The sequence below is a fragment of the Carcharhinus amblyrhynchos genome, chromosome 29, assembly GCF_965287045.1.
Source record: "Carcharhinus amblyrhynchos chromosome 29, sCarAmb.v2.hapA, whole genome shotgun sequence".
NCBI classification, from domain to species: Eukaryota; Metazoa; Chordata; class Chondrichthyes; order Carcharhiniformes; family Carcharhinidae; genus Carcharhinus; species Carcharhinus amblyrhynchos.
Window position 1 is genome coordinate 12174840 of NC_137352.1, and position 27988 is coordinate 12202827.

The following is a 27988-nucleotide window of genomic DNA, read 5'->3' on the forward strand; positions in this document are numbered from 1 at the left end:
GTAGATTGTACACCTGCAGCTGCGAGAACCTTGTTTTTTTCTGGGTGGGGTTGTGGGTTGTTCTGGGTGAGCTCCAGGTTGGGTTTTCCGCCGCCGCTGCGCCGAAAGCCTGCGGCAAACAAGGAAACGAGAGAAGTCGCGGACTTTGGCGAGTCGGTGTAACTGAGACGCGATTGCGAGAGCGGCGGGGAAGCGTCCATGGCGCAGCGCCGAGCAGGCAATGGGTAACGTCTTCCAGCTCTGCACAAGAAGGTAAGCTTCTTTCTTTTCCTACATTTCACTTGGGCGGCTTAAGAGTTTCTCGGAGCTGCGTAGCAAGCCCCCTGTGAAAGCCAGTTTGCTGGCTTACTTTAGGTTTTCTATCTAACCCCCCCATTTCCTGGTGGAATTGCTACAGAACCGAACTCTCTCAGTTCCTCGAACTTTTTTAAAAGGCTACGTGGGGGGGGGGGGGGGGGAGACAAGAATACTAAGTTTAATTCAGTGATTAGGAGTTGACTCATCTTTTTAAATGTCCTTAAGTTCCCTCGCGTTGCTCTTTAGCTAGGAAGGAATTCCAACTTTTATTTATGTTTTTGTCTTGTATCAAACTGTTGGAAGTGACCGGTTTTACTTGGAAGTTTATGCTTCTACACTCGTACATGGCTGGGATGAAAAGTTTGCCTCGGAAGGTGAATTTGTCGACTGGCGTTTCAAGCCCTTTTCGGGAGGGGTAAAGCTACAGGTTAATAAGCTTAATAATGAGTTTAAGTCTCACCCTGTCTGGTTGCTTCTTGGGTTGGGTTGGTTTGTCAATGGGTAAACAGTGTGAAGAACCTGGGATAAAGGTGGGTGTGATGGGGGGAGGGGTGTAGAATGCCTCTAACACAACAGGGACCTTGTATTCACTAACCCCAAACCAAAACACTGCTGATGTTATGATAAAACTAGAAAATGCTGCAAAATCTCAGCAGGTCTGTTAGTATCTTTGGAAAGTGGAATAAAGTTAATGGCTGGACCATTAACGCCACACAGCCACTGCTACCAGTGAGAATGGGGAATTTGGTGCTTAGCCAAATGTCCATTCACTGCAGTGGGACTGGAAAATTCCAGCAGCGGGTGAGATCGGAAAATTTGGCCCAACGTTTCAAGTGCAAAATGACGTTATTCTATTAATCCAATGTATCTGAATAAAGAGCAGTACAACACAAGAACAGGCTCTTCAGCCCTCCAAGCCTGTGCCCATCACATTGTCCTATCTAGACCAACTGCTTATATCCCTCTATTCCCCGTTTGTGTCTATCCAGATAAGTCTTAAACGTGGCTAATGTATCTGCCTCAACCACCTCACTTGGCAGTGCATTCCAGGCCCCCACCATCCTCTGTTTTTTTTAAAAAAACTTCCCCCTCACATTTCCATTGAACCTTTCCCCCCTCATCTTGAACTTGTGCCCCCTTGTAATTGTCATTTCTGCCCTGAGAAAAAGCTTCCAACTGTTCCACCTAATGCATGCAGACTTAGACTTCTTCATGTCTTGGGCAAACTTTCTTGTAGAATCATAGTACAGAATGAGGCCATTTGATCCACCATATTTGTGCAACCTCATTTAAAGAGGGGTCTAGATATCCTATGTCCCACTGTTTCCATGAGTTTTGTTTCTCATTCAAGTATTTATCCAATTCCATTATGAATGGAACTACAAGTCGCTATCCATCAATCTGTAAGGCAGTGCATTCCAAATCCTAAAGATTTTCTTGTATTGCTTTTGACTTATCTGGCAAACATTCTGAAATTGAAGGAGGTCTGAAGAACAGTAGTACAGGCTTTTGTTTAATTAGTTCATGAGATGTGGATGCTGTTGGCTGGGTCAGCATTTATTGTCCAACCCTGAGAGCATTTTAAGAGGCAACCACATTGCTGTGGCTCTAGAGTCATATGTAGGCCAGACTAGGTAAGGACGGCAGATTTCCTTCTCTGAAGGATATTAGTGAACCAAATGGGATTTTACAACAATTGATAATGGTTTCATGGATATTTCTTTAATTCCAGATTTTTACTGAATTCAAATGCCATCATTTGCCAATAGTAGGATTCGAAATTGAGTCCTTAGAGGATTACCCTGGGTTTCTGAATTACTAGTCCAGTGACAGTACAGCTACACCACCACCTCCCCAAACTCAACATTAACTGTTTCTCCCTTCACAGATGCTGTCACACCTGCTGAGTTCTTCCAGCATTTTGTTTTTATTTCAGATTTCCAGCACCTGCAGTACTTTGCTTTTATTTTCAATCTGTGCCTTCTTACCTTCCCCTTTAGAAAAGGCAGTATTGTCTGCAAATGATGCAGTGGTGTATTTTGGTGTGGTTGTTATCATGATATGGCTACAAAAAAAAATTTTTTCATTAATAACCTACATTTTTAATAAAAAGCCCACAGTGGGGAATTTGCCAGTCCAATGCCATTCTTGGAATAACCTAGAACAAACAGTATAAAAGAATTCGGAACCACAGTGGAAAAATCACATCCCAGCCAATGCAGTCCTTGAATGTGTTTCTTGTCTTATCAAAACAAAGATAAAACTAATACATTATGCAACACTGGATTTTATGGCAATTTGGTTGGTGATGCATCTTTTAATTCCTCTTTTAAAGCCCTCTTTAATGTATGTTACATGAAAACTCAAACTTGTGTATATAACAATATCTGAAATGTTCTTATTTAATGTCACCAAACTCCACAAGGTGAGAACTAGTTTGGTGTATTGGGAACTATCCCTCACTTCCTCCATGATGTTTGTTGCCTCTATCAATGTGTACCATTGGTCTTGTTTTCATGCCGAAACAGCACAATTGTTGGAGTTAGTTTAGACTTATTTCTTTAAATATTTGTAAGTTCTATCGTACTAGATTATACTTTTAGTAATGTTTGAATGAACAGTGATCTGCATATTGCAACATGTATATGAATGCAGCAGCTATGGCCCAAGTGCTGAGTTTGGCAAATGCAGCTTGACTGAGACTGATAGCAAGACTGTAACAATAGATGAATGTCCTGTATCATTCCAATATTTAAAGCTGTCTGTTTCTGGCTGCTAACATGTTTAACGTTAGCATTGCTCCTTTTAACAACTCTATGATTTGGTGTCACAATGTGTAAAATAAGAGGACCACTAATAATTTCCCACGGTGGCACAGTGGTTAGCACTACTGCCTCTCAGTGCCAAGGACTTGAGTTTGATTCCCTGGGCTTAGGTCACAGTCTGTGCTGAGTCTGCACATTCTCCTTGTGTCTGCGTGGGTTTCTTCTCTGGTTTCCTCCCACAGTCCGAAAGACCTGCTGCTTGGGTGCATTGGCTGTGCTAAGTTCTCCCTCGGTGTACCCGAACAGGCGCCTGAGTGTGGTGACTAGGTGATTTTTGCAGTAACTTCATTGCAGTGTTAATGTAAGCCTACTTGTGATACTAATAAATAAACCTTCAACTTAAAAATGTGAACTTAGCTATGGGGAAAACACTAAATTGGAGTTAAAGATTTGCCCGGCAGGAAACTGACTTGTCTTAATATTTCAGCGTACGACTACCGGGGTTAGAGAAATGAACGTAATGTGGAAACCTGAAGGGATAAAGTTCCCATGTCTAATCACAAAGATGTTGACGTACATTTGGCAAATTTTACAAGCAAACCCAATAAATATCTGCTTTCAAATAATTTAACAGCTGGTAGTGAGTGCTTCATCCAGAGGGAGATGTGTGAATGGCATCAACTGTCAGCATGGGGAAGCTTTTAGCAACGGACTGCTTTGACATTTCATCTTCAGATATCACTAGTTCTTCATGGCTTTCTGAATGTCAGCAATGGCCAGGGCCAAATTTGTAAATCCACTGTTGCTAGCTGCAAGTTGTTGTCATGCCAAGTAACTATCCAAAATTTTTTTAAAAACTTCTGAAAAAAGATCTAAAAATAATTCACGAACTTTCGACCTACTGTGGCATCTGCACTGACCTGTATAACAGGATCAGTTGTATTCTGGGCTTATGCAGTCTTTGGTAGCTGTGTCTTCAGCTACTGGGAGCCCAAGGATTAAAATTGCATGCTTAAATCTTTCCCCTCTTCTTCCTTTAAGACATTCCCCTTCCCTCTAGAAAACTACCTCTTTTGGACGGCTGTTCTAATAGTTCCTTATGTAGCCGTGTGTCAAATTTTGATAATGTTGCTATGGAGTGCTGTGGGACATCTCACTATGTTGACTGCACTATATGAATGCAAGTTATTGTTATTGTAGTCTATAATTGAAAGATGAGCTGATTGCATTTAAATGCAAACAGAATAACACACTGTTGTGTTTTGTTGCATCATAAAATGCAAGGTTGTGGTTTTCAACAACCAATTCCTCAGCTACCATCAGCAGGAGATGCCCATTCCTCCTCTGCCAGCACAACTGATAACAAAACCTCTTTTAACAAATCAAATGCAAAAATCTGTAATCCATTTCTCTAAATATCTCACATCCCACAATGTCTCAAAATGCAGTGGATGCTGGGATAGTGAGTATATGTAAGGAGAAGTAAACAGATTTTTAATTGGTAACAGGTTGAAGGAAAATGGGGACGAGGAGCATGTCGGCCATGATCAAATGGCAGAATGGACTTGGTGGTCCAAATGACCTAATTGTGCACCTATATCTTATGAACTTATGAACATTACACAATAGCAATTTGCATTTAGTTAGCATTCTACACATACAAGAACACTTCACAACACTTTGAAAGGTGGATGTCAAGAAAAGGGTCAAAGAATTTGGGTTGGGGGTGTCACGGGGGAAGGAAATTAAACACACAATGTGTAAGAAGTAGTGTGTTGAAGGTGAGGAAAAAGGTGGCAAGGCATTTGGAAATAAAGGGATAAATTATATGGCCACTGAGGGGGGTGGGGGGGGCTGCTGGGGCTGCAGTGAGCCATTCAAAAGCTCATTGACTTTGGCTGGAGTGGGAGGTGCCATTTGAGGAAAATTTCATTCAAAGTTTTAGGCAGGGAAATATAGCATCTGAAGGGTTTGCCTATGATGGTGGTGGCCATTTTCACTTCTATTCTCCTCAAGAAAGTGAAGTTTCAATTCATTAGGCTTGTTTTTTCATTGTGCAGAATGCATTCTTTGTCTCATGGTTATGATTTGTATCCCACAAGTCAGCTGACTTGATCTATCACCCGTTCTGAGTGATGGTTACTGCCAGGAATGGGATACAAATCAGATCCCATGGGCCGTCTTAATTTATCCTGATTGCACCATGTGTTAAAATTAATTTGTTAAATTAATTAAGTATGGTTTTAACTGTGCAGTATATTCCTTTTGTGGTTTGATACCATGGAGCTGGAGTTAGTTGCTAATTAGCTTACTGTTTGGTGAGGTTGGAATATTTATACTTGGTCCACAGAAAAAAATAGTCCCAGGAGATACCAACACCCTAAAAGATAAAATTTGGATTTTTAAAATCTGTTTGTGAGATTTTGGACATCACTGGCAAGGCCAACATTTATTGCCCATTGGTAAAGGTAAAATACTGCAGATGCTGGAATGGGAAACAAAAACAGAAAATGCTGAAAAATCTCAGCAAGTCTGTGGAGAGAGAATTGAGCCTGGGTGACTCTTCATCAGGGCCCATTCCTAATTACTTTGAGAAGGTGGTGAGCTATCTTCTTAAAACCCAAGCTGAAGGCTCCAGAGTACACAGATGAGACCAGCTTAAGATGGCCAGTTTTCCTTCCCTGAAGGACATTAGTGAACCAGATGTTTTTGCAACAATCTAGAGTTATATGCACAGTAAGAAATGTGACAACACTAGGTTAAAGTCCAACAAGTTTATTTGGTATCACGAACTTTTGGAGTACTCTTCCTTCATCAGGTGGGTCTCGGGTGACATCACTCACCTGATGAAGGAGCAGCGCTCCAATAGCTCTTGATACCGAATAAACCTGTTGGACTTTAATCTGGTGTTGTGAGACTTCTGATGTGCCGACTCCAGTCCAACACTGGCATCTCCACATCTTTAGAGTTATGTGGTCACCATTACGAATACTTTTTATTGAAGATTTATTTAATTCATTTAAATTTTCTGCCTGCTCTGGTGGGATTTGAATCCAGGTTGTCATACTATCAGTTAAGGCCCCTTGTTCAGTATCATAATCGCTGTTAATGTACTTGATATTGATGTTGCATTATAATACTTTTTCTTTTACCCTTCCCTTCTCATCTTTTGGGCCTTTCTTTCTGTTATGGTTCAGGTTAGAAACGCAAGTGTTTTATGAAGCCTGTCTGATTCATAAGTTTTGCATCTTGAATTGGCTAGGATAAGCATGAGATGTTTCCCTTCAGTTTTGATTCAAAAGAATCACTAGGGAGCTTTTATCAAACAATTTATTTAAGAATATAGTTTTTATATATATAGTAAGAAAATTATTTGTAATTGATAAAAATTTTTACTAATCATGTATAACCTTTAACAAAGATATCTACAATGTTCCAATCATACCAAGCTAGATAGAATCCCTATGGTGCAGAAGGAAGCCATTTGGTGCAGACTCGATGGGCCAATCACAATTCCACCTAGGCCCTATTCCCGTCACCCTACATATTTATCCTACTAATCCCTTTGACACTAGAGTTAATTTAGCATGGCCAGTCAACCTAATACACGTGTCTTTGGGCTGTGGGAGGAAATCGGAGTACCTGGAGGAAATGCATGCAGACACAGGGAGACTGTGCAAACTCCTCCCGGACAGTGACCCAAGGCCTGAATTGAACCTGGCTCCCCTGTGCTGTGAGGCAGCAATGCTAACCACTGTATCGCCCTTTAGCCAAAACCCCTTAAACAGGCTCAATGTCGAGTGGACAAGTGCTCACGTAGTACTGGGATCGAAGCCGTTAAGTTGAATTCTGCAGTCAAATGCTCTCGAGACTCAGAACAGCTTGAAGACAAGACAGCTTCCCAAAAGACTCTGGTCCAGCCCCCAACAACAGCAGATTTTCACCCTTTTGGAAAAGCACAATCTTGTTCTCAACTAACCAACCAAATTTTCAAAACAACAGGGAGAGAGGGAAAACACTTTTTTTTAGCTTCTTTCCCTTCTAAAGCTTAAAAATATAAACCTGCAGCTCCAAACTGAAAATGGGAAAAAAAAACTTGGCCAAAAACACACGACTGTCCTCCTAACAATGCTGGATTGTAAAACTAATCCCAGAGTAAACACAAACAACCACATCTACCATTTACATAGCAATAACAGGACTCATCATAGTCAAACTGGCAACAGAGGCATTACTGAAGCTGTGAGCTGCAGAGGTCACACTTTTTAAAAAAAACTTTCTTAAAGGCAGACTGATGTCACATTTGTCATGGACTGTATCTTGGCTGTGATGTTCAGAGAGCAGATGTTGGAACAATATTTTCCATAATTTTCCATTCCCTTTTGTCTCAGGTATTCACAGAATTGTTAGAGCACAAAAGACCCACTAGGCCCATCATGCCTGCACTGGCTCTCCAAACGAGCAACTTTTCTACCTCCTCCCCCAACTTTTTTGTTTTATTCATTCATGGGACATGGGCATCGCTGGCTGGCCAGCATTTGTTGCCCATCCCTAGTTGCCTGAGGGCAGTTGAGAGTCAGCCACATCGCTGTGGCTCTGGAGTCACATGAAGGCCAGATCAGATGTGGATGGCAGATTTCCTCCCTAAAAGGGACTTTAGTGAATTAATTTTGGGCTAGATGGGTTTTTCCAATAATTGACAATGGTTTCATGGTCATTAGTAGATTCTTAATTCCATATTTTTATTAATTGAATTCAAATTCCACCATCCTCCATGGCAGGATTCGAACCCGGGTCCCCAGAACATTGGCTGAGTCTCTGGATTAATAGTCCAGCGATAATACCACAAGGCCATCACTACCTCTTGCATGTTCTCCCTTTTCAGATAACAGTCAATTCTTTTTTTGAATGCTCTGATTTAACTTGCCTCCAGCAGATGCTGGAATAAAAAGTCTGTTAGCATCTGTGGAGAGGGAAACAGAGGTAACGTTCCAAGTTATGAAGGCAGCACGGTGGCACAATGGTTAGCACTGCTGTCTTGCAGCGCCAGACACTCGGGTTCGATTCCTGGCTTAGGTCGCTGCCTGTGTGGAGTTTGTACATTCCCCCATGTCTGCATGTGTTTCCTCCACAGTCTGAAAGATGTGCTAGTTAGGTGCGTCGGCCGTGTTAAATTCTCCCTCTGTGTACTTGAACAAACTAGGGGATTTTCACTAACTTCACTGCAGTGTTAAGATAAGCCTAGTTGTGATACTAATAAACCTAAAACAACTACTACTACTGTTAAATCTTGCTACCTAATTAACATTAATTTCTTGAACTAACATCTTTTAAAGACTTCTGTTTAAAATCTTAATGACATTCCCACTGGAATTCCAGTCGATTAAGCGGGCATTATTTATTAAACCTAAGACTTTGCTGTTTGCCGTTAATGACTTGTGCATTTTTTCTTGCAGAATAAATTAAGTTTTTCCACTGTGTTTAAGCAGTTGGGATAATATTTTCCCTGGTAGTTCACATATCTTTTAAAATATTCAGCACCCCCCATCACCAGATTTTTAGGAAACTCCCAAATGTACTAAACAAGGCTGCCTCCTTCCACTCTTGTTACTCTAAATGATAACCCGTGCATCTATATGGCACCTTGTCATGCAGTGATTTCACATGCAAGTATTTCTTTGGATTTGATAATTGTACAAACACAGCAGACATTCCATGCTAGCTTCCCACAAACAGAATTAAAGGAATGACCAGTTAATCTGTGTTTTGTGGCAGTGAATGAGGGAGGAATGTTGGGAGAAGCTCCGGCTTTTCTACAGATAGTGCCAGGAGATCTTTAGTATCAACTGAAACAGGCAGACAGGATGTGGGTTTAATATCTCACCCAAGAAATGGCATCTGTGCCAATGCAGGACTCAGTGCTTGCCTAGATTGTGAGCTGCTAACATAGGAATGAAACCTTGGCCTTCTGACCCAGCGATTGAAAAGGCTTCAATTTAGCTAAGTCACGTTGCAGCTTTATAGAACCTCAGGCCGCACTTGGAATATAATGTTCAATTCTGTTCGCTGCACTACCAGAAAGATGTGGAGGCTTTGGAGAGGGTGCAGAAAGGATTTACCAGGATGTTGCCTGATAATGGAGGGTATTAGCTATGAGGAGAGATTGGAGAAACTCGCTTTGTTCTCACTGGAACGATGGAGGTTGAGGGGCCACCTGATAGAAATCTACAAGATTGAGGAGCATGGACAGAATGGATTGTCAGAAGCTTTTTCCCAGAGTTGAAGAGTCAATTACTAGGGGGCATAAGTTTAAGGGGCAAGGTTTAAAGGAAATGTATAAGGCAAGTTTTTTTTTACAGAGGGTGGTGGGTGCCTGGAACTTGCTGCTGGGGGAGGTAGTGGAAGCAGAAACGATATTGACTTTTAAGGAGCATTTGGACAAATACATGAATAGGATGGAAATAGTGGGATATGGTCCCTGGAAGGGTAGGGGGTTTTAGTTCAGTCAGGCAGCATGGTCGGTACAGACCTGGAGGACCGAAGAGCCTGTTCTTGTGCTGTAATTTTCTTTGTTCTTTGACCCATTAGCTTGTCTAGTCAAAAACAGAAAATGCTAGAGAAACTCTGTTCAAATGATGGTCTTTCTAACTGTGTTGGCTCTCTTCTCTCTCCACAGATGCTGTCAGACCTGCTGAGATTTTCTAGCATTTTCCCTTTTTGTTATGTTCAAATCCCATCTGTATATATATCACACCACATCTTACTGTTCCCCAAAGATCTGCATTCTTATCTTCGAATCAATCTGTGTCTTTCCCCCATGTCAACTTTGTAACCAATCTGTAGATTAAATTCCCTCTGGTATCCTTTGGCTTCTCTGACTCTGGCCTTTTTATGCAAACTTTCTCACCATTGGTAACAGCCTTCAGTGACCTCAGCCCTGTCCTCTGGGATATCCAGCCTAAATGTCCTGAATTTTAAAATGTCATCAAACTCTTTTTTTTTAAAACAAGCTTTCAATCGCTTTTCCTAAACCTTGTTTATGGCTCAGTATCTAGTCCTATTGACTATTGGGTCAGAACGTTTTGATCTCTGGATTCTGTGCAGTGAATGGAGATTGGCTGAGTGCCAAATTCTCCATCTTTGGTTGCAGCGCAGTGGGGTGCGATTGATCAGACAATCCCAGCCTATGTATTTTTCTTACTGCTATACTGTTGGGAGTGCAGCACTGTCAGAGGTGTTTCTTTAGGTGAGAAGTTAAACCCTCTTGGGCAGATGTGAAGTTCCCAATGCCCTATTTTTACAAAAGGGTAAGGGTTATCCAGGCCAATATTGACCTCTCGACCAACGTTACCAGAAACAGATTATCTGGCCATTATCAGATTGTGGGAGCTTGCTTAAAGTTAAAGTTTATTTAATTATGAGTCACAAGTGAGGCTTACATTAACAGTGCAGTGAAGTTACTGTGAGATTCCCCTAGTTGCCATACACCAGTGCCTGTTCAGGCCAATGCACCTAACCAGCACGTCTTTCAGACTGTGTCAGGAAACTGGAGCACGTGGAGGAAACTCACGCAGACACAGGCAAAGTCTGTGCACGCGGTGACCCAAGCTGGGAATCAAACCCAGGTCCCTGGTTTTGAGGCAGCAGCGCTGCCCCAAATTGGCTGCTACATTACAACAATGACTAAAATGAAAGCTTTTTTTTGGTAACAAGTAAGGCTTACATTAACACTGCAATGAAGTACATCATTGACCTTTGCGATATCTTGAGTACATATAGAGCATCTTGATGCCTTGATCTAACACTCAATTTACTCCTAATTGCTTAGTTTTTATATTAACAATATTCAATTAATACATTACTGACCCAAACAAAAAATATCGTTCACTTCCTCCCTTCAGTTTTGCTGCTTTTGGTTTATCTTTTTATTATCTTCTTACCCTCTCTAAGGTGCTCAGATTATACATTTGACCTTATTGCAGGGCTGCAAATTCTAGGATACATATGAAGAATTTTCCACAAACTTAAATTTATGTCAATAGAATGATAATTGCACATTAGCTACAGAATAACTACAACTGATGGAACGCCAACAGTTGATGTTTGAAAGAAAGAACTTGTCTTCATATAGAGATTTTCCACGTTCTCAGGACATTCCAAAATGCTTTGTAATTGTGTGTTTTGGAAGTTTGGACACTGTCGCAACATTGGGAAAATGCGGTAACAGTTAAAACAGAGCCAGGAAAATCGCAAGAATATCAGAAAATGCTGGAATGGGTGACAGGTCTAGAGAGAGAGGAAGATGAGTAAACATTTTGGGTTGATGACTTTTCATTGGAACTGTGTGTGTTGCCTACCTGTCCCTGGCTTTTGTTCATTGACTGACTAATTTTATATGAAGTAGCAAAGGCACTTGCCTAAAGTTGACTGGGTCCTTTGTTAATTGAATTGATTAATTACTGTCACATGTATTGGGATACTGTGAAAAATATTGTTTTTTGCATACTACACAGACAAAACAACACTGTTCGTTGAGTACAAAGGGGAAAAGGAGAGGGTGCAGAATAGAGTGTTACAGTCATAACTAGGGTGTAGAGGAAGATTACCTTAATATATGGTACATTCATTCAAAAATCTGATGGCAGCAGGGAAGAAGCTGTTCTTGAGTTGAATGGTATGTGATCTCAGACTTTTGTATCTTTTTCCTGATGGACGAAGATGGAAAAGAGAATGTCTGAAGTGCGTAGGGTTTTTGATTATGGTGGCTGCTTTCTTGTGGCAGTGGGAAATGTAGATAGTCAGTGGATGGGAGGCTGGTTTGGTGAGAGTTGTAATGGACATGCCAAATTTAGCCTTTTGAGAAAGTAGAGATATTGGTGGCTTTCTTAACTATAGCATTGGTGTGAAGCAACCAGGACGGGTTGTTGGTGATCTGAACACTTAGAAACTTGAAGCCCTCAATCATTTCCACTTCAGCACCATTGATGTAGACAGGAACATGTCCTCCACTACGTTTCCTGAAGATGTTGACTAGCTCCTTTGTTTTGCTGACGTTGAGGGAGAGGTTATTGCCATTGAACCATTTCACCAGATTCTCTATCTCGTTATTGTAAATTAAATATGTAGATTGGGTTCCAATGACATAATTGAGCCAGACTTCAATATTAACCTGAGACTGGAGGGGAGAAGCAGCCATGCCTTCTGCACTGGCTCAGTTCCGCCAAGGAATGGACCAAAGTGGCTCAGCTGTGTTTACTATTTTTGTTTAGTGCCCTTGGGGACCAAGCAAAGTCTGTATGAGGTAGAGGAAAACAGTTGCACCATAGACCATTTTAAAAAAAAATCACTAAGCTTTAATTTTAAAGGGATAGGATTGAAAAAGATAAGTTGTGCTAAATGTGTAGAACCTTGCTTGGACTACACTTGCAGTACACCTCTGGTCACCACGTTAAAGTTAAATTTTATTTATTAGTCACAAGTAAGGCTTACATTAACGCTGCAATGAAATTACTCTGAAATTCCCTTAGTCACCACACTTCGGGCCCAACACACCCAACCGGCACATCTTTCAGTCTGTGGGAAGAAACTGGAGCACCCGGGGGAAACCCACGCAGATACAGGGAGAACGTGCAAACTCCACGTAGACAGTGACCCAAGCTGGGAATTGAACCCGGGTCCCTGGCGCTGTGAGGCAGCTGTACCCCGATAAAGGATATAAAGGCATTGAAGAGGGAATAAAGAAATTTACAACAATGATACCAGAAATATGCTGGGTTTCATTAGGAAGGAAAGGGTGACCGGCTGCGTCTCCTGTCTTGGGGGAAGGGGAGGGGTGGAGGAGAGACTAAGCAGTAACCTGATAGAGATTTTTAAAATTATGAAAGGTTTTGATAAGGCAGAGAATGTTTCCTCTGGGGAAATAGCATGATGAGAGGTTTATAATAAAAGATATTCACCAGGAAGTCCAATAGGGAATTCAGCAGAAACTTCCTTACTGAAAGAATGCCAACAATGCGAAACTCACCCCCACAGGGAGTGGCTGAAGTAAATAGTATCGATGCATAGAGAAACTGGATAAGCATATGAGGAAGAAGGGAATAAATGGTTCTGATGCCAGATTTAGGTAAGAAAAGATAGGAGGAGGTTTGAGTGGAATATAAACCCTAGCATGGACTGGTTAGGTTGAATGGTCTATTTCTGTGCCATTTTCCCTCTAATAAATTGGAGTGTTCCTGTGGGTCCCGGAAGGAAACCCATGTGCTCCACCATTCCAAGGATTTTCTCCTCCTCAGGTTATAAAATTCTCCCACCCACTGGCAACATCCTAAGGTTAGCATTGACCAGAAACTCAACTGGACTAGCCATATAAATACTGTGAACTCAATAACAGGTCAGAGACTAGGAATCCTGCAGTGAGTAACTCACCATTGATTCCCTGAAGCACATTCACTATCTAGAAGGCACTGATCAGAGTGTGATGGGATATTCTCCACTTGCCTGAATGAGTGCATTCCAAAAATATTCAAGAAGCTCAACACCATCCAAGACAAAGCAGCCCATTTATTTGGTACCTCATCCACAAACATTCACTCCAACGCACAGTGACAGCTGCCTGTACTGTGTACAAGATGCAAAGCAGGAACTCATCAAGGTTCCTTAGACAGTATGTTCCAAACCCACGACCTTTACTATTTAGAAAGACAAGGGAACACTCCACCTGCAAGTTATCCTCCAAGTCACTCATCTGTCTTGGAACTATATCACTGTTCCTTCACCGTCGCTGGGTCAAAATCTGGAACTCCCTCCCTAACAGCACTTGGGTGTATCTACATCATAGGGACTGTAGAAGTTCAAGAAGATAGCTCATTACCACCTTCTCGAAGGGCAATTAGGGATGGGCAATAAATGCCGGCCTAGCCAGTGACACCCTTATCCCATAAATGAGTTTTTGAAAAAAAACCCACTGCTGAAATTTTTCCAGGGGCTTATCAATGAGCAGGCTTATCACCCAACACCCTTTAACGTGTGCCAATACAAAATCCATAGTAAAATTATTCCCGGTATGCCCTCTGAAATTATGTATAAAAACAAAGAATTCTGATTACAAAATTAAACTGACTTAAGATTTTTTTCCCAACAGGAACAAATCCAAAAAAAGTAAAACAAAAGAGAACAACACAGGTGAGTGATTTGGAGAAGCAGTAACTAATTGGTTCATTTAGTTTTATTACAAGAATGGAGAACATTGGAAACACAAGCGTAAATGTGGAGCCGAATTAACATTTCAAGTCGATGAATTATTGTCTTAATGCTATTTTTCTGTGGTGTTTCTTTGTCATTCATTTTTATCTCTTCCACTACTGACAGTTGTTCCTATTATCCATTTTACTCACCCAGGATTAGGGGTCTGTTTCTAGTGGTCGAGTGTGACCACAAGACATAGGAGTAAAAGAAGGCCTTTTGGCCCATCATGTGAGCTGCACCATTCAATGAGATCATGACTGATCTGATATGATAATCCTCAACTCCACTTTCCTGCCTTCCATAGAATCCTTACAGTGCAGAAAGAGGCAATTCAGCCCATCAAGTCTGCACTGACCACAAACCCACCCAGGCCCTATCACAGTAACGCCACATATTTACCCTACCTCATCCTTTGACACTATGGTTATGCTAAATTGATCTATCAGCTTAATCTGCACATCTTTGGACTGTGGGAGGAAACTGAAGCATAAGAAATAGGAGCAGGAGTAGGCCATCTAGCCCTTCGAGCCTACCCCGCCATTCAATAAGATCATGGCTGATCTGAAGTGGATCAGTTCCACTTTCCCGCTTTCTCCCCATAACCCTTAATTCCCTTGTCTGTCAAAAACCTATCTACTCGTGACTTAAATATATTTAGCGAGGTAGCACCCAGAGGAAACCCACACAGACATGGGGAGAATGTGCAAACTCCACATAGACAGTGAGCTGAGGTTGGAATTGAACCTGGGACCCTGGTACTGTGAGGCAGCTGTGCTAACTATGTGCCACTGTGCCGCCCTCACACCGTGCCCATAACTCTTGATTCCCTTTCTCAGCCTTGAATATACTTCTGCTGTAAGGAATCCCACAGATTTTTCTACTAATCTGAGAAGAAATTCCTCCTTATCTCTGTCTTAAATGGTGACCTCTGAGATTAAGCTGTCTGGTCCTAGACACACACGAGGGGAAACAACACCTCAGCATCTATCCTGTCAAATCCCCTGATTTGATTTGATTTATTACTGTCACATGTATTAACATACAGTGAAAAGTATTGTTTCTTGCACGCAATACAGACAGAGCATACTGTTAATAGAGAAGAAAAGGAGAGTGCAGAATGTCGTGTTACAGTCATAGCTAGGGTGTAGAAAGAGATCAACTTAATGTGAGGTAGGTCCATTCAAAAGTGTAATGGCAGCAGGGAAGAAGCTGTTCTTGAGTTAGTTGGTACATGACCTCAGACTTTTGTATCTTTTTCCTGATGGAAGAAGGTGGAAGAGAGTATGTTCAGGGTCCTTGATTATGCTGGCTGCTTCTCTGAGACACTGGGAAGTGTAGACACTGTCAATGGATGGGAGCCTGGTTTGCATGATGGGCTGGGTTTCGTTACAACCCTTTGTAGTTTCTTGCAGTCTTGGGCATACCAAGCTGATAAAACTGGAAAGAATGCTTTCAATGATCTATCTGTAGAAGTTGGTGAGAGTTGTAGCAGACATGCCAAGTTTCCTTAGTCTCTCGAGGAAGTGGAGATGTTGGTGGGCTTTCTTAACTATAGCATCGGCATGGAGGGACCAGGACAGATTGTTAGTGATCTGGACACCTAAAAACTTGAAGCTCTTGACTATTTCTACTTTGTCCCCATTGATGTAAACAGGGGCGTGCTTTCCTTTTACGCTTACTGAAGTCAGTGACTATCTCCTTCATTTTGTTGACATTTAGGGAGAGATTATTTTCGTCACATTCGTTCACCAGATTCTCTCTTCCCTGTACTCTGTCTCATCATTGTTTGAGATCCAACCCACTATGGTGGTGTCATCAGCAAACTTGAAAATCGAGTTGTAGGGGAATTTGGCCACACAGTCAGAGGTGTGTAAGGAGTACAGTAAGGGGCTGAGGACACAGCCTTGTGGAGAACCGGTGTTTGAGGATGATCATGGAGGAGGTGGTTGCTGCCTATCCTTACTGGCTGCAGTCTGTGGGTTAGGAAGTCTAGGATCCAGTTGCAGAGGGAGGTGCCGAGCCCCAGGTCACAAAGTTTGGAGATGAGTCTCACAGGAATAATGGTGTTAAAGGCTGAGCTGTAGCCTATGAATAGGAGTCTGACGTAGATGTCTTTGTTACCTAGGTGTTCCAGGGTTGAGTGCAGGGCCAGGTAGTTGGCAGAGTGCAGTGAATCTAGGCAGTCTGGGAGGCAGAAATTGATTTGTGCCATGACTATAAAACATTTGGACAGTTACATGGCTATGATGGGTATAGAGGGATAGGGGCCAAATGTGGACAATTGGGATTAGCTTAGGGGTTAAAAGAAAAGGGGGTAGCATGGACAAGTTGGGCCGAAGGGCCTGTTTCCATGCTGTAAACCTCTAGGACTTTATGACTCTATGACTAACCTTTTGAAGCACTTCATAATGATGGATGATAGTCATTAAGGCACGCTACCTGGCTTTTCTTTGGTATCAGGATGATATTGTCATCTTGAAGCAGATAGGGACCTCAGATTGATGTAAAGAGAGGTTGAAGATGTCTGTGAATACCTCTGCCGGCTGGTCCACACAGAATCCAGGTGCTCGTCTGGGTACATCATTTAGGCCAGTTGCTTTGCGTGGGTTGACTTCTGAGAAGGCTGCTCCGACATTGGCAGTGGTGACCTCGGATACAGATCCACCCGAGGCTTCAGGGATGGAGGACATGCTAATGCTGACCTCTTGCTCAAAACAGACACAGAATGGATTGAGCTCATCAGGGAGGGGTGCGTTGGAGTCGGCAATTTTACCTGCCTTCATCTTGTAGCCTGTTACATCTTGCAGACCTTGCTGTAGTTGGCGGGAATCTGTGTGGCTAGCCTGGGATTCTAGCCTGATTTGGTACTGACTTTAGGCATCTTTGATGGATCTCTGCAGATCATATCTGGCTTTCTTGTGTAGGTCAGGGTCGCCTGACTTGAACGCCTCAGACCTGGACTTCCCTGTGGATATCACTGTTCATCCATGGTTTCCAGTTGGGAAACAAGTGGATTTGCTTCTTTGGCACACAGTCTTCTTTTTACACAGTTACTAATGAAGTCAGATGACACTAATAATAATCCTGTATGTCTCAATCAGGTTGTCCTTCATTCTTCTAAACTCTAATGAGTACAGATCCAACCTCTCATCAGAAAATCCCTACGTATCTGGGATCAACCTAGTGACCTTTCGCTGGACTGCCTCCTATGCCAGTATATCTCCCCTTAGATAAGGGGACCAGTGCCCTGAGGTAAACTCCCATTCTCTTGTGGGAAGAGCACTTAATGCAGTACTTGCACTGCGCTGGAAAACTCTTCCGATTATTCTGGCCAAAGTTAAGAAAAATTAAAATACTCCAGATGCTGGAAATCTGAAATAAAAACACCCAATGCTGGAAATGCTCAGCAGGTCTGGTGGAGAGAGAAAAACAGAGTTAACGTTTCAGGCCTGTGACCTTCTAATCTATAATAGTGCAAGTTTTTCTTCAACTTTTAAAACGCGTTGCATCATTTAAACCCGACCATTTGGTGTCACTGTACACCCATTAGGAAAGTTAACATGTTCTTTCCTTCCTCATTAGTGCTACCAGGTGGCTAGAATTGGGTATTACAACTATTCCAGCTTTCAAACAAAATTAACTGATCAGAAAAAAAGGGAGATTTTTAAACAGGTGGAACAAATGTGTTGAGTGTGCAAAGAAGAAAAAAGAGTTTTGGCAGAGAAGTTGGTTGATTCTGATAAGATGAGCACCAGTTCCAGTGGTAGGTGCACTAAAAATTGATCATTTGTCAAATATATTTAGCTGTAGACTGACCAATAGTTATCAGTTGTTTTGAGTGCCTCTTTTCATGTCTGAGTTTTGGAAGGCTGTGTCCAGCCGCAGTCATGTAACAGTGTTGCGACAGCAACATTAAAGCAAACCCTCGTGCAGTAAAAAGGTCTGAAGTTTGTTTTAGTGTCACGAGTAGGCTTACATTAACACTGCAATGAAGTTACTGTGGAAATCCCCCAATCGCCACACTCTGGCACCTGTTCGGGTACACTGAGGGAGAAGCACCTACCCAGCACATCTTTCAGACTGAGAGGAAATCCACACAGACATGGGGAGAACATGCAGACTCTGCACAGACAGTGATCCAAGGTGGGAATCAAACCCTGGGTCCCTGGCACTGTGAGGCAGCAGTGCTAACCACACCCAAATATGATCATTTGTTTATCAGAGTTGAAACAGTTATTAGGCAAATTTGGTGAAACTATTCTTTCTTAAAGAATAACTAATGAGTTGTGGCATCTTGCATTGGTGCTTTAAAAGTTGATTTCCCACTGCAGCTTTTCTGTAATTGGTCTCCCTTTGACTATCCTCTCATTATTTCCAATCCATTTAGATCTCAGCATTATTGCAGTGTCTATATGGGCTGGAAATTCTAGTGTAAAATATGGTGGCACTCTCAGTCGCATAAGAGTTCATACCCATTTTTTTTTCAAGTATTGTCATCCCCTAATATAGCACAGAGCAATATTCGTCTCCATTCGGAGAGAAGGTCATTTGGGGGGGCGGGGTGTTGATTGGCAAATAATTCTCTAATTTCAACAACTACAAATGTTTAAAGATTTGTACCCATCCAAAGATGTGTGGGTTAAACAAATTGGCCATGCCAAATTGCCCCTTTGTGTCAGGGGGATTAGCTAGGGTAAGTGCATGGGGTTATGGGGATAGAGTTTGGGTGGGAATATGGTTGTGCAGACTTGATGGGCCGAATAGCCACCTCCTGCACTGTAGGATTCTATGATAAATCAGAAAAAGCCAGAGTTAGGGAATTGAAGAGAGGAACCAATCCTTTTGAGTAGGGTGGTCAGATGTCTGGTTTTGTATTGGGCAGTCTATTTTTGGTCAACGTAGCCACTTTTTATTACACAACTTAATGTCCAGTATTTTGTGCCTTGATCTGCTAACTTCAGTGAAGCATTGTGCTAGTTCCTGTCCCCGAATTGGGCGGGACACGCACCAAATTTCATATCTTAAGTGGAAGGAGATGGCTACGCGGGAGATGGAAGGTATGCTGAAGATGATACAGCTGCTTTCTTCCCTTGACTTATCCACTTCCAGGAATTCCACATGGTAAGTTTATGTCTGATTGCCATGGACCTCGCGGGTCTAACCCACTCTGCTGGTGCTGATGGCAACTCAAATGCTTCCCTCGGGAATGCTCTGCTTGGGCACAGCAAGGCTCCCATTGGAAGGCCACCTCCATCCCTGGCAGTGGGCTGCCTTGTCCTCATCTCGAATCTCCAGGACCAACCTGCCCATCTCAAATTGGACAACTGTAAAAATCAGCCATCAGTCATACTGCTGACCTAAGTAGGGACGGGGCCTGGAATTGGTGCCAAACTCCGAGACTTTTCTGACTGGGGAAAGATTTCAGCCAGATGTGTAAATCAATTTTTCAAAATTTCTTATTTCTTTCAGGTATGAAACTAATTTGGTTTTTTTGGTTCTTCTTTGTAGTTTCCGGAACCAGGGCAAGAGATGGTAAACGTGTACAGGTAATAATAATGTACAAAACAGATTAAAGATGGAAGCTTAAAATAATTCTGAATGATCGTTTTTACCGAGCGAGCTCGCAGTCATTAAAAGTTGGTGAAGGCAGACATTGCACTTTGGGAGAACTCCCAATGACTCTTTTGACTTGTGCAGTGTGGGCAGCACAGTGGTTAGCACCGCAGCCCCTCGGCGCCAGGGATCCAGGTTCGATTCTTGGCTTGGGTCACTGTCTGTGTCGAGTTTGCACATTCTCCCCGCGTCTGTGTGGGTTTTGTCCAGACACTCCAGTTTCCTCCCACAGTCTGAAAGATGTGCTGGTTAGGTGCATTGACCCGAACAAACGCCGGAGTGTGGCGACTAAGGGAATTTCAAATAACTTCATTGCAGTGTTAATGTAAGTCTTACTTGTGACTAATAAATAAAAGCTTTACATTTTACTTGCATATGTAATCACTTTTTGCAAGTTTTCCACACAATATTTGTTACTTAAATGATATGCCTTTGTCCTAGAATCTTAAAATAAATCACAAAAGGTCAGTATGTACGTAAAGCAAGTAATTATGAATGCAAATGGAATGTTGACCTTAATTGCAAGAGGTGGAGCATAAAAGCTTTTCTACAGCTGTACAGGACACTGGTGAGACCTAGGGTATGTGTATAGTAATAGTCACCTCACTTAGGCATATGCTAGCACTGGAAATGGTTCAGCAAAAGTTCACTCTCTGATTCCTGGGATGAAGGAGTTTGTTCCATGAGAAAAGGTTGAGCCTATACTCGGTGGAGTTTCTAAGAAGAGGTAATCTTATTGAAACATACAAGAGTCTGAGGAGGCTTGACAGGCTCAATGTTGAAAGGATGTTCCCTGTTGTGGAGAAATCTGGAACCAGGGAGCACAGTTATGCTGTTAAAAGTAACAACACTGCAAAATGTTTTGTTGTTAGAAATATTTAAATCTAGATGGAATTGTTTTATATGACACATTATCAGAAATAGGGGGAGTAGGCCATTTAGCCCATTGAGCCCGCTCTGCCTTTTGATTTATTATGGTCACATGTATTAACGTACAGTGAAAAGTATTGTTTGCGCGCTATACAGGAAAACGTACCATCCTTAGAGAAGGAAATGAGAGAGCACAGAATGTAGTGTTACAGTCATAGCTAGGGTGTAGAGAAAGATCAACTTAATGCAGGATAAGTCCATTCAAAAGTCTGACAGCAGCAGGGAAGTTGTTCTCGAGTTGGTTGGTACGCAACCTCAGATTTTTGTATCTTCTTCCTGACAGAAGAAGGTGGAAGAAAGAATGCGTGGGGTCCTTACTTATGCTGGTTGCTTTGCTGAGGCAGTGGGAAGTGTAGACAGCGTCTGTGGATGGGAGACTGGTTTGCATGATAGATTGGGCTACGTTCACAACCTTTTGTAGATCCTTGCGGTCTTGGGCAGAGCAGGAGCCAAACCAAACTCTGATACAACCAGAAAGAATGCTTTGTATGGTGCATCTGTTAAAGCTGGTGAGAAACCATATTTTCATGGCTGATTTGATTTTGGTCTTAACTTCAGTTTACCACTCAGCCCCCATCCTCATAGCTCTCAACTCCCTTGTCAATCAGAAATTTGTCTATCTTAATCTTTTGAATATATTCAATGATCCGGCCTCCACTGTTCAGAGAGCGAGAATTCCAACACTAATGATCTCCATCTTAAATGAAAGACCCTTTTTTTTCAGTGTTGTGGAGCTGTTTCCACGCCAGGGAACATCTGTTAAGCATTTACCCAGTCAAGCCTCCTCAGAATTGTATATGTTTCAATAAGATCACCTCTCTTTCTTAGAAAGTCCGAGTATAGGCTCAACCTTTCCTCATGAAACAAACTCCTTCATTCCAGGAACCAGAGAGTCGATCTTTGAACCATTTCCAGTGTCCGTGAGTGCCTTTCTAAGTAAGGCAACTAATACTACACACAATACTCTAGGTCTCACCAATGCCCTGTACAGCTGTAGTAAGACATGCCTTTTTATATATCCCACCCTTCGCAATAAAGGTCAACATTCTATTTAAATTCCTAATTATTTGCTTTATGTACTTGCTGACCTTTTGTGATTCATTTGAAGGTCTTAGGACAAAGACTTATTATCATTTAAGTAACAAATATTGTGTGGAAAACTTCTTTAAAAAATCAATTACATATGCAAGTAAAGTGCTGCACAATTTAAAGAGTTTTTAAATTCACTTTGTTTAAGGGTACAGAGAGCCAAGTTGAGCAAAACAAAGCCAAAAGACAGGGGGTTAAAAGGTGCAAGTCCTTATAAGAAGAATATTTTAATTTTGTCTTGCATTCGTAAATTAGGGCAGCACGGCGGCACAGTGGTTAGCACTGCTGCCGGGGACCTGGGTTCAGTTCTGGCCTTGGGTTACTGTCTATGCGGAGTTTGCACATTCTCCCTGTGTTTGCGTGGGTTTCCTCCGGGTGCTCCAGTTTCCTCCCACAGTCCAAAGATGTGCAGTTTAGGTTGACTGGCCATGCTACATTGACCCTAGTGTCTGGGGGATTAGCAGGGTAAATATGTGGAGTTACAGGAATAGGGCCTGGGTGGGATTGTGATCACTGCAGACTTTGGAAGGCCTAATGGCCTCATTCTGCACTGCAGAGATTCTATGATGACCATGAGAATAATATGTACAGTGTAAGCTTTCCAATCCAGAATGTCTGGGACAAAGTCATTTCAGAATTTTCTGAATTTATAGAGTGATATTAGAATGCTTAACCACAGATTTATGAACTGGAAAACTATGCATGTCAATATTTACCTAAAACAGTCATAAAACATTATAAAGTTGTAACAAAAATTGATTCGCTCATACAGACTGGTGCACCTTCCATGTTTCTGCTCCCAAAGCTGGAGATCTGTAATAAAAACAAATTGCTGGGAAAACTCAGCCAATCTGGCAGCATCTGTGGAGAGAGAAACAGAGTTAATAATTCGAGTCCATTATGACCTCTTCAGAACTGCCTGCTGAGTTTCTCCAGTACTTTCTGTTTTAATTACTGTAGAAACATGTTGCTGGTGTCTTCTCAAAAAATCTGAAAAACTGGTGTTTCTGGCCTGGAGAGTTATAGGTGGCACAGTGGCACATTTCTAGCACTGCTGCCTCTCAGTGCCAGGGACCCAGATTCAATTCCAGCCTTGGGTGACTGGTGTTTGCATGTTCTTCCCATTTCTGTGTGGGTTTCCCCCAGGTGCTCCAGTTTTCTCCCACAGTCCAAAGATTTTTGATTTATTATTGTCACGTGTATACAGTGAAAAGTATTGTTTCTTGCATGCTATACAGGCAAAACATATCGTACGTAGAGAAGGAGAGACTGCAGAATGTAGCTTTACAGTTATAGCTAGGGTATGGGGAAAGATCAAGGTTGGTACATTCAGAAGTCTGATGGTAGCAGGGAAAAAGCTGTTCTTGAGTTGCTTGATATGTGATCTTAGACTTTTGTATCTTTTTCCTGATGGAAGAGAGTATGTGTGGGGTGTGTGGGGTCTTTGATTATGCTGGCTGCTTTTCTGAGGAAGTGGGAAGTGTAGACAGTGTCAATGGGGAGAGGGTGGTTTGAGTGATGGACTGGGCTTCATTTGCGATCCTTTGTAGTTTCTTGTGGTCTTGGACAGAGCAGGACCCATACCTAGCTGTAATACATCTGGAAAGGATGCTTTCTATGGTGCATCTGTAAAAGTTAGTGAGAGTCGTAGCAGACATTTCCTTAGCTTCCTGAGAAAGTAGAGGTAAAGATGTGCTGGTTAGGTAGATTGGCCAGGCTAAATTGCCCCTTTGTGTCCCAAGATGAATAGGTTAGATGGATTAGCCATGTTTAATAGGGATAGGATGCGGTAAGAGGGCCTGATATTCTGTCAGAGTTGGTGCAGACTCGATGGGCCAAATGACCTCTTCCACACTAAGGATTCTGAAGTTAGTGTGCTTATCAAGGTTACTTGAATGATATTGCTATCTGATTTTGGACTGAAAAAAAGATATTAATAGGATAAATACACAGTTCTCTATCCATAACAGGAAAACATGAAGGAAGGTTTGAAGGAATTAAGTGGGTAAAAATAAGACAAAATGTGGAAGAAATTGCATTTATATAGTTTGTTTTTGCCACCCACATCAGTGATATCCTTCACATCTAGTAGATTAATCTTCTGAAATGTTTGAATGAATGCAGCAGTCAATTTTGTTCAGAAAGGTTCCACAAGCAGTAAATTAGATGAATGACTACTTGATGTGCTTGTATTGATTGGTGTTGGTTAAAGTAAGAATGTTAGAACACTGAGAAAAGTCCGTATTCTTAAATCAGATCAATTAAATCCACCTGAATGGACAGAAAGAGCTTTTATTTTGATGTCTCATTCGAGGAACATACAAAGATGTCACTCCCCCTGTTTTGTACTGAAGTGTTGGCAAGACAGTGTTTATAAATAGCAGATAATATTAGAGAGAGAATTAATGCCCTAACTATGTTAGGGGTTGTGGGTTTTAAACAAAGAAAAGGATCTGGTTTGCACACAGATTCAAAATAACAAGGTTTATTGCTGACACTGTCATCTGTACAGTGTACAAAATGGAACAAGGTAGCAGCCTGAGAAGCACCCCAGTGAAACCACCATCAAATAATGTGAATGGCTCTTAATGCAATCATGCAACCACTTAAATATATAATAGTTTCTTCACTTTTACTTTTCTGTAGTAATGCCTTGCTCTCCAGAAATACTTTAATTGGGAAATTCTGTGCTTCCGATTTTTCAAACATACATCAAACATAATATTGCGACATATAAAAATGTTTTTCAGTTTTGCGGGATTATGGTTTTCATATCTTGTTATTTCCACAAAGGTATGCAAAGATTCTCATCCCTACGATGAAGTAGCTCCTGACATGCCAGTATATGCTGTAGTGAATAAAAAGAAGCCGGAAGATGTCCATTATGCTGAAGTTCAGGTGATCCAACATGGATCTCGGCGCACGCTCAAGCAAGTTAAGGCCCGGCAAAAAGAAAACGCAACAGAATATGCAACTATCAGCTTCAAACCCGTGATCAAATATGACAGAAAAAATGGGACTCTGGTATAAGCCTAGACTAAAGTTGTATAGAAAAAATGTTTCTTCTATCTTCTTAAAAGGACATTAATCTAGCAGTTGAAATATACAAAACTGGTTGTCAAAACAATATTTTAGATTTCAGCAAATTAATATATTTTTGCCGCTGTTTATTTGACCTAACGAATAGACAAAAGTTTAAAATACCTCCATTACGACACACTCATAATACTATACCTTTCTGATAGATCATTAGATGAAAATTCTTAAAACAGGTTTCTTATTATGATGTGCCTTTTACACAGCATGTAAGACTTAGAGAAGTTCATCTTTTGGAATGTTTACATTTGTTAAACCATGGCATGACATTTTTTTAAATCTTCAAACCATTTTCCCTGTTGAACACAGTTTATATTTAATAAATACTTAAGCACTTTTAGGCATCTCAAAGGCAGTAATTTAATTGAGAGGTTGCAGCACTATCGTAAACTGAGTGTGAAGATTTTCTACCGTTAGATGTGTTTTGGCTTTCCCCCAATTCCTATCAGCATTGTAATGTAAGAAGATGCTGCTTTCTAGCAATGCTAAGAGTCCTATTTTAAATAGTTTTGGGCAGTCTTGCATTACCTACTGTTAGGTCCATGTCCAGTTTTTGCAACTGCCCACAATTTAGCACTTAATTACTGCTCCAAGTAAAATGATGGATGATCTAAGGAGGAGTGGAGCAACATTTTCCCCCCGATGTTGGGTTTAAAATACATTAGCTGAGACAAGCATTTACACTGTACCTGACCCATACTATACATGAAGTGCTCACCGCTGATTTTAGATACAAAAACAGAAGGCAAAATTCAATTTCTCTTCAAATCAGAACACCATGCTCACTGACATCATTTTCTTTAGGTTGTTCATTGACCTGAGTTAATATTAAATATATGGAATGTTGGCATTCTTTTAAAACCTGAAAATGTCCTATTGTATTCTACATGCACAATGCCAAATGACATTTTATCACACTTCTAGGATGTACACACAATACTTATCAGTGTAGAGTATTATGTTAACATAATGTGGATATATTAAGAGTGGACAAGTTCTGATAAAATGAACCGACATCTGATCTGGAATGAAAGCCTTAAAGTTTTCAGAAAATGAGTTTTAATAACTTTCTTGTTCTTTGTACGTGTGATTGTTTCATTGGGTAGGATATACTTTTCCATCAGGATTCAATATGTGAGTAAGCTACAATGTGCATGAGGATGAATTTGCACTTGATTAGTCCTTATTTGTCAATGCATTATCTGAATATTTGTGCCGTAACCTGTGTTATGAGCACTGCAATGATTGTGTACAGAGATTGTAAATATAGCAATTTTACAAAGTACCAATATTTTATGCTTTTCTGAATGGCTTGGGGCTGGATATTCAAAAGCAACGTGGTGTTGCGACACTGTGGGCATAATTTGAAAATAATGGTTCCGAAGGGCATCTCAGAATCCCAATGCCTCTAGGAGAGTTTTGTATTTTTGAGACAGTCTGTGGTAAGAGAGGGAGTGTGAAATGTGAGCACCAGTTAACAGCAGCTCATTAAAGAGCTCACTAATGGGCATGTCTCTTCAGGTTTGGAACTTTTAAAATTATTTTAGAGTCTGAAAGTGGTGCGCACATGAATTTGGGATTACTGCACACACACCCCTCATCCCCACTTCCTGTAATTATCTCTGCAGCTGCTTGTAGCTTAAATTGGTGGAGCCAACTAGAGTTGGCATGAATGTTGCACCAAATCTTATTGTCTGTGGCTGCTTTCAGCCTCTTGGCCTTCTGAGGATCCCTGCTCCAATCTAGGTAATAGGTTGGTTAGCACTGCTGCCTCATCGTGTCGGGGACCCGGATTCGATTCCCGGCTTGGGTCACTGTCCATGTTGAATTTGCACATTCTCCTTGTGTCTACACGGGTTTCCTCTGGGTGCTCTGTTTTCCTCCCACAATCCAAAGATGTGCAGGTTTGATGGATTGGCCATGCTCAGTTGCTCCTTAGTGTCGGGGGGACTAGCTAGGGTAAATGCATGGGGTTATGGCCTGGGTCAGTGCAAATCTGCTGGGTCGAATGGCTGCCTCCTGCACTGTAAGATTCCATGATTGACTCTCAACATGCCTAGGTAGACTGTACCTGTCTTCTGGAGGCATTCAGTGCCTCTAACTAGGCACGAGCTCACCTTCTACCCATTTAAGCCATTTACATCTAAACATTAACGTCACGGTAACGTTACGGCTTGGGCATGGGCTAGTACCCGGAATTCACACCCAGTGTTTAAAATCTAGTCCCTGGGCTCAAACTTGTAAAGGGTAAAGTTGGTTCAGATGTTTAGACTGGATTATGTGCTTTCTTGATTTATTTTGTACAAATGCTGGAAGATTTTTGCATGTCTGATTTTTACCTCACTTAGTGCCACGGTTGTTACTTCTGTTCTTATATAGATGATTCAGTTTGAAAACAGTGAAATATTGTTTCACACAAATGCCCCAGAATAGTCGAACGCCATGTAGAATATCTATAATGTGCTGGCAAATTGTAAGAATTCTATAAGTTCAATGATAAAAGTAGTTTAAGGACAAAAGCATTTTATTTATTTATTACAAACTTTGTGTGAAATCACACTTGATATACATCTCCCATTGCTCAAAATGAACCTCGTTACCTGAAAATTAATTTAGATTTTACACCTCGACTTCCCATAGCATTTTACACGACCAGTGTAATTAATATAGCCAGGGTAGCAACACCCCACCAAACAATTTGACAGGGTAGATACAGGGTTTGATTCCACCCCCAGCCCCACCCCACAAGCAGGGGAATTGAGAACACAAGGACAGTCTCAGGATAAGAGGTCAATCACTTAGCACTGAGATGAAAATAAATTTCTTCAATCAAAGGGTTGTGAATATTTGGAATTTGTTGTGCAGCAAGCGCTGAGTATGTTTGAGGCTGAGATAGATTTTGATCTTTGGAAATTAAGGCATATGGGCATCATGGGAAAGTGGAGTTCAAGCTG

General features: G+C 41.5%; 1 protein-coding gene across 1 annotated transcript; it reads left to right on the forward strand.

Moving 5' to 3' along the window:
• Positions 1–27868, forward strand: LOC145359900 (uncharacterized). The gene is made up of 4 exons (XM_080214742.1): positions 1–252; positions 14203–14243; positions 19815–19852; positions 24732–27868. Exons 1-4 carry the CDS (start codon positions 221–223, stop codon positions 24966–24968), a joined length of 348 nt encoding a protein of 115 aa, XP_080070868.1. The 5' UTR covers positions 1–220; the 3' UTR covers positions 24969–27868.
• The last annotated feature ends 120 nt before the right edge of the window (positions 27869–27988 follow it).

What these genes read in the sequence shown, in the direction of transcription:
- LOC145359900 (XM_080214742.1), top strand. Translation starts at nt 221, where the DNA reads ATGGGTAACGTCTTCCAGCTCTGCACAAGAAG. An exon ending in TTCCAGCTCTGCACAAGAAG is followed by an intron (nt 253 to 14,202) that starts GTAAGCTTCTTT and finishes TTTTCCCAACAG; the next exon opens with GAACAAATCCAAAAAAAGTA. An exon ending in AACAAAAGAGAACAACACAG is followed by an intron (nt 14,244 to 19,814) that starts GTGAGTGATTTG and finishes TCTTCTTTGTAG; the next exon opens with TTTCCGGAACCAGGGCAAGA.